Source organism: Hirundo rustica, chromosome 5 (assembly GCF_015227805.2).
Source record: "Hirundo rustica isolate bHirRus1 chromosome 5, bHirRus1.pri.v3, whole genome shotgun sequence".
Taxonomy (NCBI): Eukaryota; Metazoa; Chordata; class Aves; order Passeriformes; family Hirundinidae; genus Hirundo; species Hirundo rustica.
The window spans coordinates 57,088,302-57,103,974 of NC_053454.1; the positions used below are offsets into that span (position 1 = coordinate 57,088,302).

A 15,673-nucleotide genomic window follows, 5' to 3' on the forward strand; every position below is an offset into this window, starting at 1 on the left:
TGTAAAAAGGTTGTTATAATGATATATTAATGCCTGAGAGCTCACAGACAATGAAGTGATTAAAAAAATATGTGAGGTGCTGCAAAATATAGATACACCACATATTGCCAAAAATCCCATAGAGAAATGAGTATAGCCAATAGCATGTTTAGCTTTGAGAATGAAGCAGATGTGGGAAACATAAAATTGCAAGCACATAAAACCAACATCGGGCACATTAGTTTAACTGGCAGTTAAGAGAAGTTCTTAAGTTAAAACTGTCTCTGAAAAATATATCCATAGTTTGATGATTATCAAAAAAAATCATTACCACCACTTTCCAGGGACTGGAACTAGTGAGAAAGGCTTATGTTCTACTCAGCTTTTTAAAAGGTAGGGTTAGTCAGATATCCTGAAGGTCAGTGCAAATACTAGCATTTTAAAAATCGATTTTGTGACCAAAACCCAAAACGTTTTGATTTTATAGTTTTCTAATTTCTGTTTCATAACTTTTCTGTCGTGTTTTCTGTTTCTGAAAATACGTACTGATATCAATCACAAAAGTCTTGATGAGCTGAAATGAAAGAAAAACAACTAAGTAAACAGTGATGCAGAAAATGTGTAGACGTCAAATGATTCCAGTTAGTCGATAACAGAGAAAATAGGAGACAAACCCATTAGAAAAGAAGAAGTAATCATTTTTTTAGCATGATGAGAGGAGAAAATCAACTGTGAAAATTAATATTTAAATAAGTAAGATCTGTTGATAGATCCATGAAGTCTGTAATTTAAACATCATTACTAGACCAAGAAGTAAGAAAATAAACTTTGGATGGTAGAAGAACAGCCATAAAGAGGCTCTGTAAGTCTTCTTTTAGAGTAGTTATATTATGATCACTTTAATTTCTAAGGAAATTACATATAAAAGGAAAGCTATCCAGAGAAGAGTCTAGAAATGACAGACAATGCAAAAAGTTTTCCTTTTGAGAGATGTGCTGTGAAGTTTTAAGCGTGAAGCTTTAAGAGTTTGCCACCATCCATACAGTAATTCCAAAGGGGATGAGTAATTGCTTTGACCAGGATGGCTCACTAAAACCAGCAGGTGATTTTTATGGAAGGGGGCAGAGCCTGAGTAAGCGTTCCTGCACACAGAAGAAGATTTCCTCTTCCTCTCCTTGTAACACCTTATAGATCTGGATTTCAATGTGTTTCATATCAACAGCCGGAATAGCTGCTTCCCGTTGGATTGAAACTTGAACTTGATTCAAACCATCTCACTCCTCTTTCATGCCCCTCCAGAGTATATAATTCCACTTATCATCCTTTCCATCATCACCTTCCGGGATTTCCGCTGTCGGAGAGCATTTCCAAACAGACTGATTTCAGACACGAAGGGACAGTATCTAGGTCATACCTCATTTTGATGCTGTTCAGGCTCTTTAGAAAACCATTAGTGATTTGATTTTTTAATATGAGTCAGGAGCGTTTGGTGGTATGACAGAAGAAAAGCATTTGTGAAAGAGAAGCTCTGTTTGAGACTTTAATTCCTGTGGAAATGGAAGCACCGTTTTAGAGTAATCTGCATCAAGATACTCTGTTCTGATGGGTTATAGATAAACTCCAAAGCTCCTACTGAAAACTCTCTGTAGAAGGAGCCAATTTTGATGGTGAATGCACTCACCAACCCAGGTGGGCCATATGATTTCTTTCTGTTCAGAAAGTTACTATCCCCTAAGTCATTTGAGGGAATGGAAAGCCAGAATTAATGTCTAATTATGTTTAGTTTCGCCGGAGCATGCAAAATTCTTATCTCATTTACCTACCCACATGCAGTTACTATTCCCACAAGAGACACTAAAGAGAAATTAGAGCTTTTTGCGAATACCAGTCTAGAGAGTTTCACTTTACACAAGTACTTCACAAAAACTCCTTTGTAACCACGATGGAAAAACCTAAGGATTTTTTTCAATCACATCACAGCTCACTGACTGTAAAAGTTTTTGTTTTGGTTTCTTTTTTTTTTTTCTCGTTTTCTTAAAGTCTTTCTAGCGTTGGCTATTAAGGAGTTCTCACTTTTTATCACTTTATAAGGAAAAAAAACCAGCTCCGTTTATCTTTTGCTTATTTTCTGGAGCCTGCAGGAAGCCTCTGCCATCCTAAAGAAAGTCACACATAATAGAGCAGCTTTAGCCCAGTAAGCCAGTCGTTCCCAATTCATCAGTCAAAGTGTTATGCAAGTGGCCCCCTAAATTGATAAATTCCCACAGTGCCTGTTGACCCAGCTGCCAAGTGCTCATGCAGCAGGTGTTGTTTTCATGACCACCCTGACAGTAATACAAACTGTTTAGCAGTTGCATTGACCTCTTAGCTATTAACATTGATACAGGCTTCACTAGGGACTAGTTTTCAAACATGACAGAATTTCTTAAGACTAGAGGTCATGAACAAGTATACCATATAAGAATAAATTTGATATGCTGCTGAGTTTAAATCTTAAAAGCCATGAGTTTTTTCCACATTATTCCCATGTAGTAAATCTGGAGACAAGTAACGAGCTTTTGGCATCTCTCCCAGGACTAAAGGTATAATTTTAATTTTAGAAGCTGTACCTGAAGAGATGCTATATTTATTCTATGACAAGTAGTGAATTTAGGTTATGACAAGGAGTGAAGCAAAATTATTTTTTCTTGACATTTTCCCTTATAAAGGAAAAAAAGCCTCAACAATATACTGTGATATACTTAAGTATCATTCTAATACCTGAATCTTATGTGCAGGTAGTTGAAGCATAACATTCCATATATGTTGTATTAAGATTTCTACAGCAGTCTCTCTTGCTTGAGTCTGAACATCCAGGAATTTTGTCTGCCTTTTTTTTTTCTCACTTTAGTAGGGAAGTAGAGATTTTTGATATTGTGTCAAAAGCCTGGTGGAGGAATTGTTTTCTGGTCAGTACCATTGTTTTACTGCTGAGTTTGGCCCTCCATTTGCATTGATTTATGCACGTTTGAGTTACAGATAGCACATACAGCAACTAAATCACTCTGTGTGTTTAGTGGAGCTGCAAAGAAATGCACTAAAGAAAGCATGAAGTCCTGAGCTATGCCAGGATGAGTTTTAATCTATTAAAGCAAGTTGGACTTTTATATGCTTCTAAACAGTAGAGGCTGCTTTCTTCTACTAGCTATGGTAAGGCAGCAAAAATTATTTTACACACTGCACAGTCAAGAATTCCCAGCTCACTGCACACGTCAGCGAAGGGATCCAGCGAGGCCCCAGCCCCCGGTACAACTTTTCCTCCATGTTCCATACATTTAGAGTTGTTATACAGTTTCATGAAAGCCTGTTTTAACAAGCAAGATATACTGTACTGTACTGTATATATGAACAGCTCTTTAAGATAACTAGAATTGTACAGACCATATAAATAGTCATTATCAGCTACATTTTTGGCTGACTTTCTGCGGACCAAATAGTGCTTACTGTAACAGTAATCAAGCTGTACCCTGTAGAGTTTTATAGATTGAGGGATACAAGGAAAAAAATTCCCTCCATCCCGGAGTGTGGCTCCATCTATTCCCCTCCATTTTCCACATCAGGAGACACAGCGAAGCACTGGTTATATAAACAAAGTCACGGTCCTGTCTAAGTGTGGGAGAGATCAAGTCCCAACAGTCCGTTTCAGGACTCACGTTATCTTTGCGAGATTCACTTCAACTTGCACTGAGCCTGAACATTTCCACCCCTTCCAAGCACTAAGAATGCAAATTGTGAGCGCTGTGGGGCAGAGGCTTTCTCTTGATGCGTTTTGGTCCCAGAGCAGCGCTCAAATTCTGAGAAAGAAGTGTGGCTTTTCCCAGAGCACAGCTAAGGAAAACCAGCAGTTCTCACACGCAAGGATTGCACTGCAGCTGCATTTGTATTCCTCTTCTCCTGAGGCACCCTGCCAACCAGAATTTTTTCCATCTTTGTTTCTACTCCACCCCGCCATTAATAAATATTATCCAAGGCTGATAAGTGCAAGTTCTTGATTGATGGTAGAATAAAAGGCAAGGTTATATTCACAAGTACCGAGAGTGGTAGAAAACTTTAAATCATAAAAGTGACCAGCCATGCTCAGCTGGATACAAAAAAAAGTGTGACTTCTGCCGTCCTAATTGCATACAAAAAGAACCATATAGTATAGCACTATCATCGATAAACACATCTATTAATAAAATAAATCATTATCTTCCCGAATAAACTACCTTTGTGACTTACGAGGTCATTCTTTGCTAAAGATATGCCACTGGAGCTTTTTTCCAAGAGATGCTCCAGGAGCCTGAGGTTATGCTTCCTGCTAAACACTGTACTGTAGTTGTGTTTGAGCCAGAGAAAGAGAAGCCTCCCATTTAAAGTAACTTGAAATAAATGAGCTTTAAGTAGTGACAGATAAAGAATGTTGCATCCTATGCAGTTGGCTATACAGAAATAATTTGAAATGTAGATTTTTTTTTTCCCAGATGTAGGAATTAGAAGATAGATCTTTTTCCTTTTAAATCTGAGCAAGTCTCCACTGAAAATCATATTATTTTCTAGAACCATTTCCAAAACAACATTTCATGCTTTTTAAGCGTAGGAACTTTCTTAACCAGATCATATGTAATACGCTCATTATTCTTTATAGAACTGGAATTCCTTACAGGTCAAAAAAATAATGCATTCTGTTTAAAAGACAGCTGTGGAAATATGTAAACAGTAAAACTGAAAGGGTTTCAAATATGCTGCACCAAAGGTGTCAAAACATGTTTCAAAGCCCTTAAATAATACAGGACCTTCAGTGTGATTCTCAGAAACGCTTTGGAAACCAGGGCTTGGTGCTTCGCTAAAGAAGCATCTAAACATTCTTTCTGTCCTTAACATCTTTGGGGAACCAGTTCTTGTGTGTAGATGTTTAAATAATCAGAGTAGTAATTAAGACTGAGCACAGAAAGTGCTATGCTGAAACAAACCAGCGGGCCTGTACAGTATTACTCTGTTTCAAGGAAAAATGCAAGAAACCCTGTAGTGGACCATTAACAAGATGCATGTCAAAATGGGAGGGGGAAATGTAAGCCCAGTCAGCTAGTGAGGGACTTAGCTATGAATGCTTATATTTTAAAAAATTATTTTTACCCTATCTAATATTACTTTGAATGGCACAGAAATATCCACTGTGCACAGAAATATCTATTTAAAATCCTACTAGAACATCGGCTTTAGATATCTTTTGATATCTTAGTAGCCATGAGTTCAGCTAGTTAATTTTATTTTCTTTAGCTTAATTTTTTCACTTGATGTTTCTTCTGATGTTGAAATAGGAGATAAAAAAGAATGCAAATTTTTTTTCTCTTTTTCTTCTGTCATCGTTTTCCACACCTTCATCATACCTGCTCTTTCTCAGACCCCCCAAAATTATCCTTTCCTCTGCACAGGAGCATCAGTCTAGGAAATTAATATGTGACAGAGTAATCAGTGCACAAGCTGTTATTCCAGCTGTCTGCATATAATTGGGGTGTTAATACCAATGTCAGTATAATGAACAATCTATTCTATTCTATTCTATTCTATTCTATTCTATTCTATTCTATTCTATTCTCATAGAATTTTGTTTTGGCTTGTTTGGAGAGATTTCTCTAAGCTCTCCACAAAACTATTAGAATCTCTTTCCTGCTCATATCAAGCTTAGTATGTATGGCAGTAGTTATGATGATTTCCTTGGAAATGAGTAATTTTGTATTTGTCACTAATTACCCTAATTTTCCATGATGCTCCTATTCAATTACTTGATTAGATCACTTGGGAGATATTGACATTCTTTTCCAAACTTGTACCTGTGCAACCAAACCTACAGCAGAGACAAGACATGGTACCTCTACTGGGAACCTGTAGCCTTTGGATGATCCTATCATCCTAACCAAAACATCCAGTGTCAGAAATATTCCAAGTCATCTGAACCAGAATTTCCTTTGTGCATGCATTCCACAGAATCACCTGATGACGAATGGCTGAGTTTGGAAGGCACCTCTGGAGGGCACATGGTCCCTGCTGAATCAGGGACTCCCACTGCCAATTTCCCAGACAACATCCGAGTATCTCCAGTGGCGGAGATGCCACAACTGTCTGTGCAACCTATGCTAGTGCTTGGTCACTCTCAGAGTGAGAAAGTCTTTTCTGATGTTCAGATGCTTAAATAAGCATCCAGAATGCACAATCCAAATATCATTCCATGGAAATACGGAAATAAAAAGCTGGCAGAGCTGACAGAGGAAATACTTCTGCAAAATTATAACACGTCATAATGCGTGACATAAAACTTGCTCAGGTTACTCTTCCCTCTTTCTTAGGGAAAATCTAGATCAGCTAGAAATGCAAAAAAAACCTCCACCATCAGATGCTGCCTGTGATAAGCTGGCAGCTTTATGAAGATAAACCTTCAGCAAGCTGGTTTTGGCAGGTTCATGCTGCAAGAACTCTCAAGAACTATTGCTTAATCTTGTGGAAGATCTCTGAAGGCAGTTACATGAAATAATAGCAAATTGCACCGTATTTTTCTGTACTGTAACATATCATTTCTGGTCTTATTGCTTTTTCTGAGGAAAAAAGAAATCTCATGATTTATCCCACTGATAATACTACAGCAGAGAATCAGGCCTTTAATAAAAAAAAATCAAAATTTTTCTTCTCGATCCTAACTTTTAACTCTTTGCTTGATTTGTATGGTTTTATTCAGGCCTTTAGTCCCTGAAGAATGCAAAAGAACAGCTCAGCCTGCACAGATACTGACATCTGAATGCTCAAGGCATTGTCGGAATGGGCACTGCACTCCCACAGGAAAATGCTGCTGTAATCAAGGCTGGGAAGGAGAGTTCTGCAGAACTGGTTTGTATACAGATTCATAACAACAAGTGAAAAGAGCAGTGACGTGTCATAATTGGCTTTTCATTGTTTGCTCAGAGAAATTTTCAGTCAGTGTTGATCAATATATTGGCCTTCAGTTCTATTTCACAAGCTTCAGGAGAACAGTAAGTCTTTTGATGAATGCAACTGCTAAAACACCTAATGCATTTTGAGCCAGTGCAGAATGCAGTTGATAGCATGAACATGACAACAGTACTCTTTTTTTTTTTTCCTCCACCAAGATTTTCAAATGAAAGGAGATGCAGTCAATACATGTCCTTTGTTTGGACATTCACCTTGCACTTGCAGTATTATCACTGTCAGTGTCAAAGAGAGGTGACTTGTCAGGAAAGATTGTAAATCAGAACTGCAGGTCTCCATCGCATCTTTTGCACTTCACTAATTTAATGAAGATATTTTAGTTTTGGTACATTCTTGCTTTTGTTCCTACCAAATGAAAAGGCTCCAGTTTGTTAAAGAGAATTCTATCAACCTATCACAAAACAGCTAATAATCAATGTCACTGTGATCCATTATTACAGTGATTTCATCAAGTCCTGTCTTGTTGCTTTAGCTTTTAAAAGTCACTTGGAAAAGTGACAGTGATCAAACTAAGATGATGGGTGTGCCAGCCAAGGGCTGAGGTGAGCAAGCCACAGCTGTGCCAACACTGTCTTGGAGGCTGTGGCTCTGTCTGAGCCGTGTCATTTTGGCCAGTGCAGATGTTCTAGTGCCAGCCTGGGTACCAGGAGATGTTATCACAGAGATTTTATTTCTCAGCATCAGTCTCTGACTGGGTGTATTTGGTCAGAGAGTTTGACCAGATGCCCACACCAAGAGATGTTAATATTGTGGAAGTAGAACGCAAAGACTAAGGGAAAATGAAGATCCCACAATGGATCATGGATAATTGAGGTTGGAACGGCACTTAGGAGTGCTCTGGTGAAACAGGGTCCAGCCTTATAGGCTGGAGTGTAAATTTCAGCAACCTCCAGGGTTTTAGTGATGAGCAGGAGTGACTTTGGAATGAAATAAAATTGATTAATCACTGATAAAGTATCTTACTGAGCAAAGATTCATGAACTGACCATCTACAACACAGCAACGAAGGCAGGTTAGAGACACAGATGAGGTAATCTGGCCAAATATCCCAATTTCAATTGTCCTCACTTTTCAGAGCCTTCCTGCATTTAGAGGATGAGGCTTTGTCAAACTGGAATTTAAAAGTAAAAAAATGCCTCCAAGATGAGCATAAGTGGGTCTTGAATAACCTCTTTTGTTTGAAAAATCACAGCTTTATGATAGATGATTTGAAGGACAGAATGAGCAAGAAAGCCACAGAAAAGATGTAGACTAAGGATCCCACACAATTGGTAGGGATGATCCAAGTTAAACCTCAAGCTACTATTGTAGTTTAAATTAAAAAAAAAAAATTGTAGGAGGTATGAGTTTCCCTTTCATGTAGTTAAAAACCTCTTGGATAAAATCAAGAAAACCTGCATTTCTATAGTGTATTATAAATATCTGTAAATCCATATTGAAGTTCATTACAATAGATAACATTAGGCTGCACAACACCTGCAGAAAAAGAAAGATATATTATATACCTTCTGTATATCACTGTTCTGTGACTACCCCAGAAGAAAATACTTCCACAACTAAAGTTATTGATTATTAAATTTGGTAACACAATCTAAAATAGGAGCCATATTTGAAAAACTGAAGCGAGCTGATTAACCTAGAACTCTATAGATAAATTGTCAGGCATCTGCTAAGGAGGGGGGAAAAACTTTGAAACTTATAAAAATGGTTGGAAAAATACCCTGGCTCTTTTTTCTCCAATAGGAATTAAATTTTGGTCCCAGAATTAAGTACACTGCTCAGCTGTAGTCTGCTTTGCTAAGGCACATGTGTAGTGCAGAACCCTGAGTATACAAAGGAGCCTGAGATTCCTAAATTAACCCTGAATATGGGAACTGGACATTTCAAAAAAATCTGTTATCTGAGTTTATCAATCTTTCCCGAGTGACATCCTCACAGTTATACAAAATTACTTCCTCCCCCTAATATTCTAAAACTTTTAAAAAATAGGTTTCCAACACTCCTAGTATTTCATCCTTTCTATGTTGTTTTTAATTTATATGCTTTATAACAAGCGGGTTAGAAAGCTCTAAATGAATGCGTACGGTTATCTTTTTATTTGGTGTGTGATGTTCTAAACAAATTAGAAAATCACTGTTTTTTCACCCACAGCAAAATGCGACCCAGCCTGCCGACATGGAGGTGTCTGTGTAAGGCCCAATAAATGCTTATGTAAAAAAGGCTATCTCGGCCCCCAGTGTGAACAAGTGGATAGAAACATCCGAAGAGTGACAAGGGCGGGTATTCTTGATCAGATCCTAGACATGACATCCTACTTGCTGGATCTAACCAGCTACATTGTATAGTTTCTGGGACTATTTGGAAACTCCACTTTCAACGGGCATTTGTTTTGAATCCTGTCATTTTTGAAAGACTGTTATCCTGCAGCAAACACCGGTGATTTGATTTACTTTATTAATTTAAGTGTAATATCCACCCAATGTGCAGAAAAATCCCTTGTATGTGTGTAAATATTCCCACACGTCTCCACAGACGTCCCGATATCCAATATGTGCACACATACACGCGCAGCCGCTATCACAAATACGGTTTTGCAGAGAGTGGAATCTTTTTTAATATTTATTTCTTCATGAGAAATAGTTTACGAAGCAATTCCACTGTAAAACGCATTTTCGTCAAAGGACTTTCCTGATGTCTTAATGGATTCTTTGACATCCCAGAAATCTCGTTCCTGTACCTATCAGATTATAGCAGTGAGAAAGCAGTTTCCAAACATCGCTGTATAAACTGCTGGACTTAATAAAATCCAGTTGTAACAGTTTCTAAGGTAAACTGAACTCCATCATGAGACAATATTTCAGAACTGCTTAATGCATTCCTATCTAGGCAATTCATTGTAAGACTGTAACCTTCACTTTCATCAATGTAACTCTATTACAGAATGTTATTTCTTTATCTAGCATAGATGCAAAAATCTGGTTATCGCAGCTTAATATCAAGATTGTTTCAAGTGTTTAATAATTAAATTATATTCGCATATTTCAAAACCAGTCATCCTAGAAGGTCTGCTTTTTATCATATATTTTATTTAACTATGGGCACTGGGTTCATGTTACATATTTATATTATTTTATTTTATTTTTATAATATAGACATCACCTAGATGAGACAGCTTTACCATGTCCTGTAAAATACTAAAGTTACATTTTTCACCAGCTTAATTGGGAAGACTGGGAAAGAGAGAGCAAACACACGCACACTTCAATGTGTTGTGGATCTAATCTAGGAATGTACCCTTGTGTCAACTTGTGTTCATTTACACCAGATGAGAAAAAAAGCAAACGCCTGCCAACCTTAAAAAAAGTTCCAGCATGTGTTAGAAGTGTCCATAAAGCGATTTTCACTGCAGCAGGGCAGTGTAAGAGGTGATACACAGGCAGACTCTGCCAGTGCCACACTGAACGGGGCGTCCCGGGGCCAGAGCTCACACGAGCGCGTGCTGCCTGTGCACGGCATCACTTGTGCAAAACCTACAGCAGTTCTTGCCAAATGCAGCTCTAAATGCTCCTTGGAGAGCCAATGGAAAACCGAGGCATTGTAAATGTATCAATAAATGTGGTGTACATGCTGTAATAAGGTATTAATTAATTAATTAGATGTATCTGCAGAACTGGTGCCCTCTTATCTCCAGCTCTACTGGCAGTTTCTTTGTTTACTACTTACCAACTATCAGGTTTCCTTTTGCACTACCTGCAAACTACCTACTGCAGCTTTTACAAAATCTTGCCTAAGAAAAGAAAGCAGAGCAGCCCCAGTGTGCACATCCTGTGGTCCTTCAAAGCAGCTGCTTACGCATCAAAGATTGACATCACTTTAGACAAACAGATCTAAAAGACTTTCACCATGTTACTCTCCAGTAGTAAAATCATCTCTCCAGGGCAGCAACACACAACAAACTTTCCCTTACAGAAATTTTTCAGTGTTCATTTAGCGAGTATTAAATCTGAAATTACAGCATAACCGATACTTGCATTTCTGTGTCTCGCACATTCCAGCTCCGAGGAACAATTACATTTGCCTTCCATATATGTTTGCCTGGGTTTCGAGTGACCTCATGCCAAATGGAAATTGGTTGAGAAATCTTGGTTAAGTGCTCAGAGAACAATGGTCTGCATTAAAAAGTGCATGCATAATTTTGCACAATGTAGATTCAACTGACAGTCCATTGAAAGACATCTTGGGATTAAATGAGCATGAAGACCAAATTGCCCTCTCACCCCAGAAAAGGGTGGTCCCTTATAGTCACACGAACACTTCATTGGCTAAGCAGTGTGACCAATCTTAAAATGAACCCTGTGGTAGCATCTGTAGGTTAATAGCAGCTCTTTGTCTCCGCTGCTTTCTGCCTTTAGTCTTTTCCCTGAATTCCATCACAAAAAGTTTTACAATTAAAAAATGTCCTGACAACCATTTTTGTAAATTGACCTTAGCATCTAATCTTTCCTTATTCAACGTGGGTGACAAAAATGTGAACTTCTCATGAATGAGCCAGCTGTCTAAATCTGTCACATAGCACGGTTTTATTACGCTCTTCATAATCAGCAAGGCAAGAAAGTCGCTGAAGTATTTTAGCAACGTTTAAATATCTGACAGAGATAACATCTTTAACACTTTCTTCAATGAAATATGTTTAAAAATAAACCCAACTTTAACTCCACTGTGATACGTTATTTTCAACAACCAGCTGGGAAGATGTGATAGTTCTTTTCTCACTGTTTGTGCCTTAAAAAATACCACAGATGGCACCTAAATTGAAGATTCACAATAATATATATATGCCACAGTCATGCAGAGAACAGAAAACAATGATCCTGGAGTTTTGATCTTAATAATAAAGATAATTTAGTTTAGTAGTGAAATCCAAAAATGAAGCTCCAGTAAGAGCTAAGAATTAAATTTAAATCCTGGCCGCATTCAAATCAACAGTAAAAAATCATATCAACTGTGCTGCACCCAGAAAATCACTTTCAAAATTAAGTAAAATTTAAGCAAAATTCTTCAGTTTGTTTTATGTAAAAAAAAAAATCTGCTCTGAGTCATTCCATAAAAACTTCAAAATTAAGAAATAATCTAAGTGAAGTGTAGAGGGAGAGGGGAGATAGTTTGTGAAACTGTTTTGATTCATTTTTAAATCATCTTTTTTTGTGTGAAAGCAGGCAACTGCATTAAGCCCACATGTTCATAGGAAGTCCCAGTGGAAAAGAAGTATTCTCATAAAAAAAAAAAAAAAAGGAAAAAAAAAAAAAAAGACACAAAAAAATCCTAGCTGCTTATTTATAAAAAGAAATTATACTATTAAAAAGAGTGAGCAAACCCCATGCCTAGCCACCCAAGATGCTGATATAAAAAGGGCAACTGCAGTAATTGCCCTGAGAATTGGCATACAAAAAAAAAAAAAAAGAAAAAGGGTCTGTAGAAAGCCTGTTGCCAGTTAGGTCATTCTGCAGCCATTCTCACACAACCTCCGAGAGTGTCCCAGAATAAAACTGAGCTTATAAATGAAACTAGATAAATGAGGCAATTAGATAAGGGCCTCCAGAAGGGATTTTATGTATGTGTTCAAGTTGTCTCTGTCTCTGTGTCTCTCTCTCCTAATCTTTTATTCCATTCATTTCTTCCTTTATCCGGAGATACTGCCTCTCTGTTCCCAACACATTGTACATTTCTAGCATTCTTTCAGCCTTCCTGCTGCTAAAGGAGAACAAACGTACCTGTTGCAAGAAACATGACTGTCGCTCATGCCTGCTAGTGTTAAACCCCTGCTTTATTATTTTGGGACAGAAAACTCATCTTTCTCTTTTTAAGTGCTGCTGATCAGAAAGAAGGCATATATTACTGGAATATAAGGAAAACATCTTTACTCCATAGATAAATGGGGAGACAAAAAAGATGTTATGCAAAATCAGCTCCAAATCGTTTCACTCCATTTCAGAAAAACAGTAAACTCATTTTTCTGCTGCCCCCAATAAGAAATACTAACTCAAAGCCTCCCCCTCTGGGACTAAATTTCTTCTGTTAACAGAGAGGGACACAGATCCAAACCCTTTTTACCTTTAAATCCTCACACGTTACTCTATTTCATGCAAATGAAGTGCAAGTTAGGTATAAATAAGAATATAAATTCTGTATCACTCACTTGTCCACATTTGGTTTTGCAGCCCCTTCCTTTCTAGACCCACAGCAAACATCAACAATCCCTGTTTGCTGCAAGTGTTTATTGTTTATTATTTTTGAAAGTGCCTGACAGGTGCATGCATCAAAATCTCCCCAGCAGGCTGAGGCTTTTATCATTTGGTCAATCCACAGAATTTTGTTATTTTATAGTGACTTTGGGCACTGTGTCTTAGCTGGGCATTTACAGTTCAGGAGTACCAGCCTCACACAGCTCAGGCACAGACAGACTGAAGCTGGAGGAAGGCAGAAATCACTTCAGTCACTGTGCTTATCACAGAGTTACCCACTGCAATCCAGTGATCAGATGCCTTAACTGAAAACCAGAATGATATCCCTGGCACGATGAAATGTTGTTCAGTAAACTGTTGAAAAGCTGTTCAGTAGACATTTTCTCTAATTTGGGTTGAGAAACAAGGACCTTTTCCTGTAAAATTATGCAAAATGGAGACGCCGAAAATGTGAACAAGTAGTTCCACAGGTGTAAAGCTGCACTATTGTGAAAATGAGTATTCATACATGTAATTCTACTTGCACCCATGAAATAGGCATTTGTAAGATTAGTTCTACGTGGAAAAAACAAGTCCAAGCACAGCCTGTTCTGCTTATTTCTCCTTAATCATGTAAATTCTTAAAAGATATTCATGCATTTTAATTTACTATCCTTTAGATTATCTGCATATCAGTTTAGTTAGGAATTATGCCATTTTGATCTTCTGTCCAATTTAAAAGGTGCCCTTTATCTCGGAAAAAAAAAAAAACAAAGGAAGCCAAGTGGTAAATAAAAAATAATAATTTTCGTTTTGCAATGTTAAAAAAATAAAAAGTAACATTCTCATAAAAAATGCAGCCAACCCTTTAAATTTGTTTCAACTCAAATTTGCAGAAAATTTGTACCAAATAATCTGGGTTCTAACTATAAAAACTTGATAAATATATATTTCCCTAAGTAGTTTCAGGACTAAGCGTTTCAGAAACATTGAAAACAATTTAAGACTGTTTTACTGAAAAGTTTGTTGTTCTCAACAACAGAGTAATCCAGTGAAATAAGGCACGTACTTTTTGGGATATAGGTGTAAACCAGCAGAAGCCACCTGAAAGCTTAGTACAGGATTACTTTAATCTTTGAGGGCCTGACTCCAAACCCATTGATGTCAACCGATAATCTCCTATTGACTTCATTAGTTATAGGATTAAGTCCTTAAAAGATATCCACTTAGCTGGCAGAAGATCTTAACTTCAGACATCAGTGCACACATGACCTCTCCGTGTCTGCATCTGCAGCACTACCCCAATGTTTTGTGGAATGAGAGTGCAGACCCAGCCCTGCAGAAAGCCCTGCAGAGCTTTCCAATCCTCCTGGGCTTCCTTACAGCTATTGCCAGCATTTACACAAAACCTGCCTGACTTCTCGGTATTTTTTTGAAGTCCAGCAATCAGCTGGTGTGAAAGCCGAATGACTTGCCTGCTTCCCTAAATACTGCAAAAGTATCATCTAGTGATCATTCTATGCTACAGATGTTCACAAAAATGTAATATTCTGGCTCATATACAAATAATGTGTGTCTTTACCTATTGTCTACTGCACACAGGCAGGCTTCCATAAACCAAATTGTGAGACATTTTTGCACAGACAGCAAGCTGCATTACTGGAGAAGAGTTGTGTGAGATTTTCCTATTTATTTTCATTTTGTGAAGAAATAAAAAAGTAAAAAATATTTTAAGTGAAAAACTGCTTAAACTCCCAGGAAATTTTAGAAAAGCAGCATCAGCTAAAGCATGTGAATACACACAATGGCTGTGCTCACAGTATCCTTGGAAAAAAGGCAGAGAGAGTTGGCTGGTTTGGAGACAGCTTTTTTTATGTAGGATACATTTTACAGTAGGACAAAAGGGTGTTTTGCATCACAAGGCAGTAACAAACAACCCTATTTTCTGAATGTTCCTAGGAGGAGCTGCTTAAAAGGAAATGTTCTAGGCAGTCAAAACTGGCGTGCAGAATGAACTTAATTCATATCAAGACATACTGAGAGCAGAAACCACCTGGTATTAAGTCACCAGATGTAGCTTGTAGTGGTCTCCATTAGTACCAGAAGCAGTAACCTTACCCTGTGAATTATCCAGAAATGCTATTAGCTGTCCCCCACAAAATATACTGCAGAATTAAAACTTCAATTTCCCTTTGAGAACAATTAGATTGTAATTGGAGCCAAGCAGAAAAGGAAATCACAAAACTTCTGTCACTCGAGAACATTACTGAAGTGGAATTCCCCCGTTCAACTAGTTTTATTTCACAGTAGCTGTCAGGTATTGTATGAACATTGGAAATGTGGGAAAATAGCTTTGAAAATACCACTCAAACTAGGTTTAAGCATCTTCTATAAACTGAATTATACTACTAAGCATATACAGGCACCGATCTAGCTGGGAGCACACAAGTAAT

General features: G+C 37.6%; 1 protein-coding gene across 1 annotated transcript in view; it reads left to right on the forward strand.

Moving 5' to 3' along the window:
• Positions 1-12,006, forward strand: part of HHIP (hedgehog interacting protein) — a 70,821-nt gene extending 58,815 nt beyond the window's left edge. The window contains exons 12-13 of the mRNA XM_040065726.2: positions 6,731-6,879; positions 9,151-12,006. Coding sequence (XP_039921660.1) covers positions 6,731-6,879; positions 9,151-9,344 — 343 coding nt within the window. The 3' untranslated portion in view covers positions 9,345-12,006. The remainder of the gene's footprint in view (positions 1-6,730; positions 6,880-9,150) is intronic.
• Positions 12,007-15,673: the final 3,667 nt, after the last annotated feature.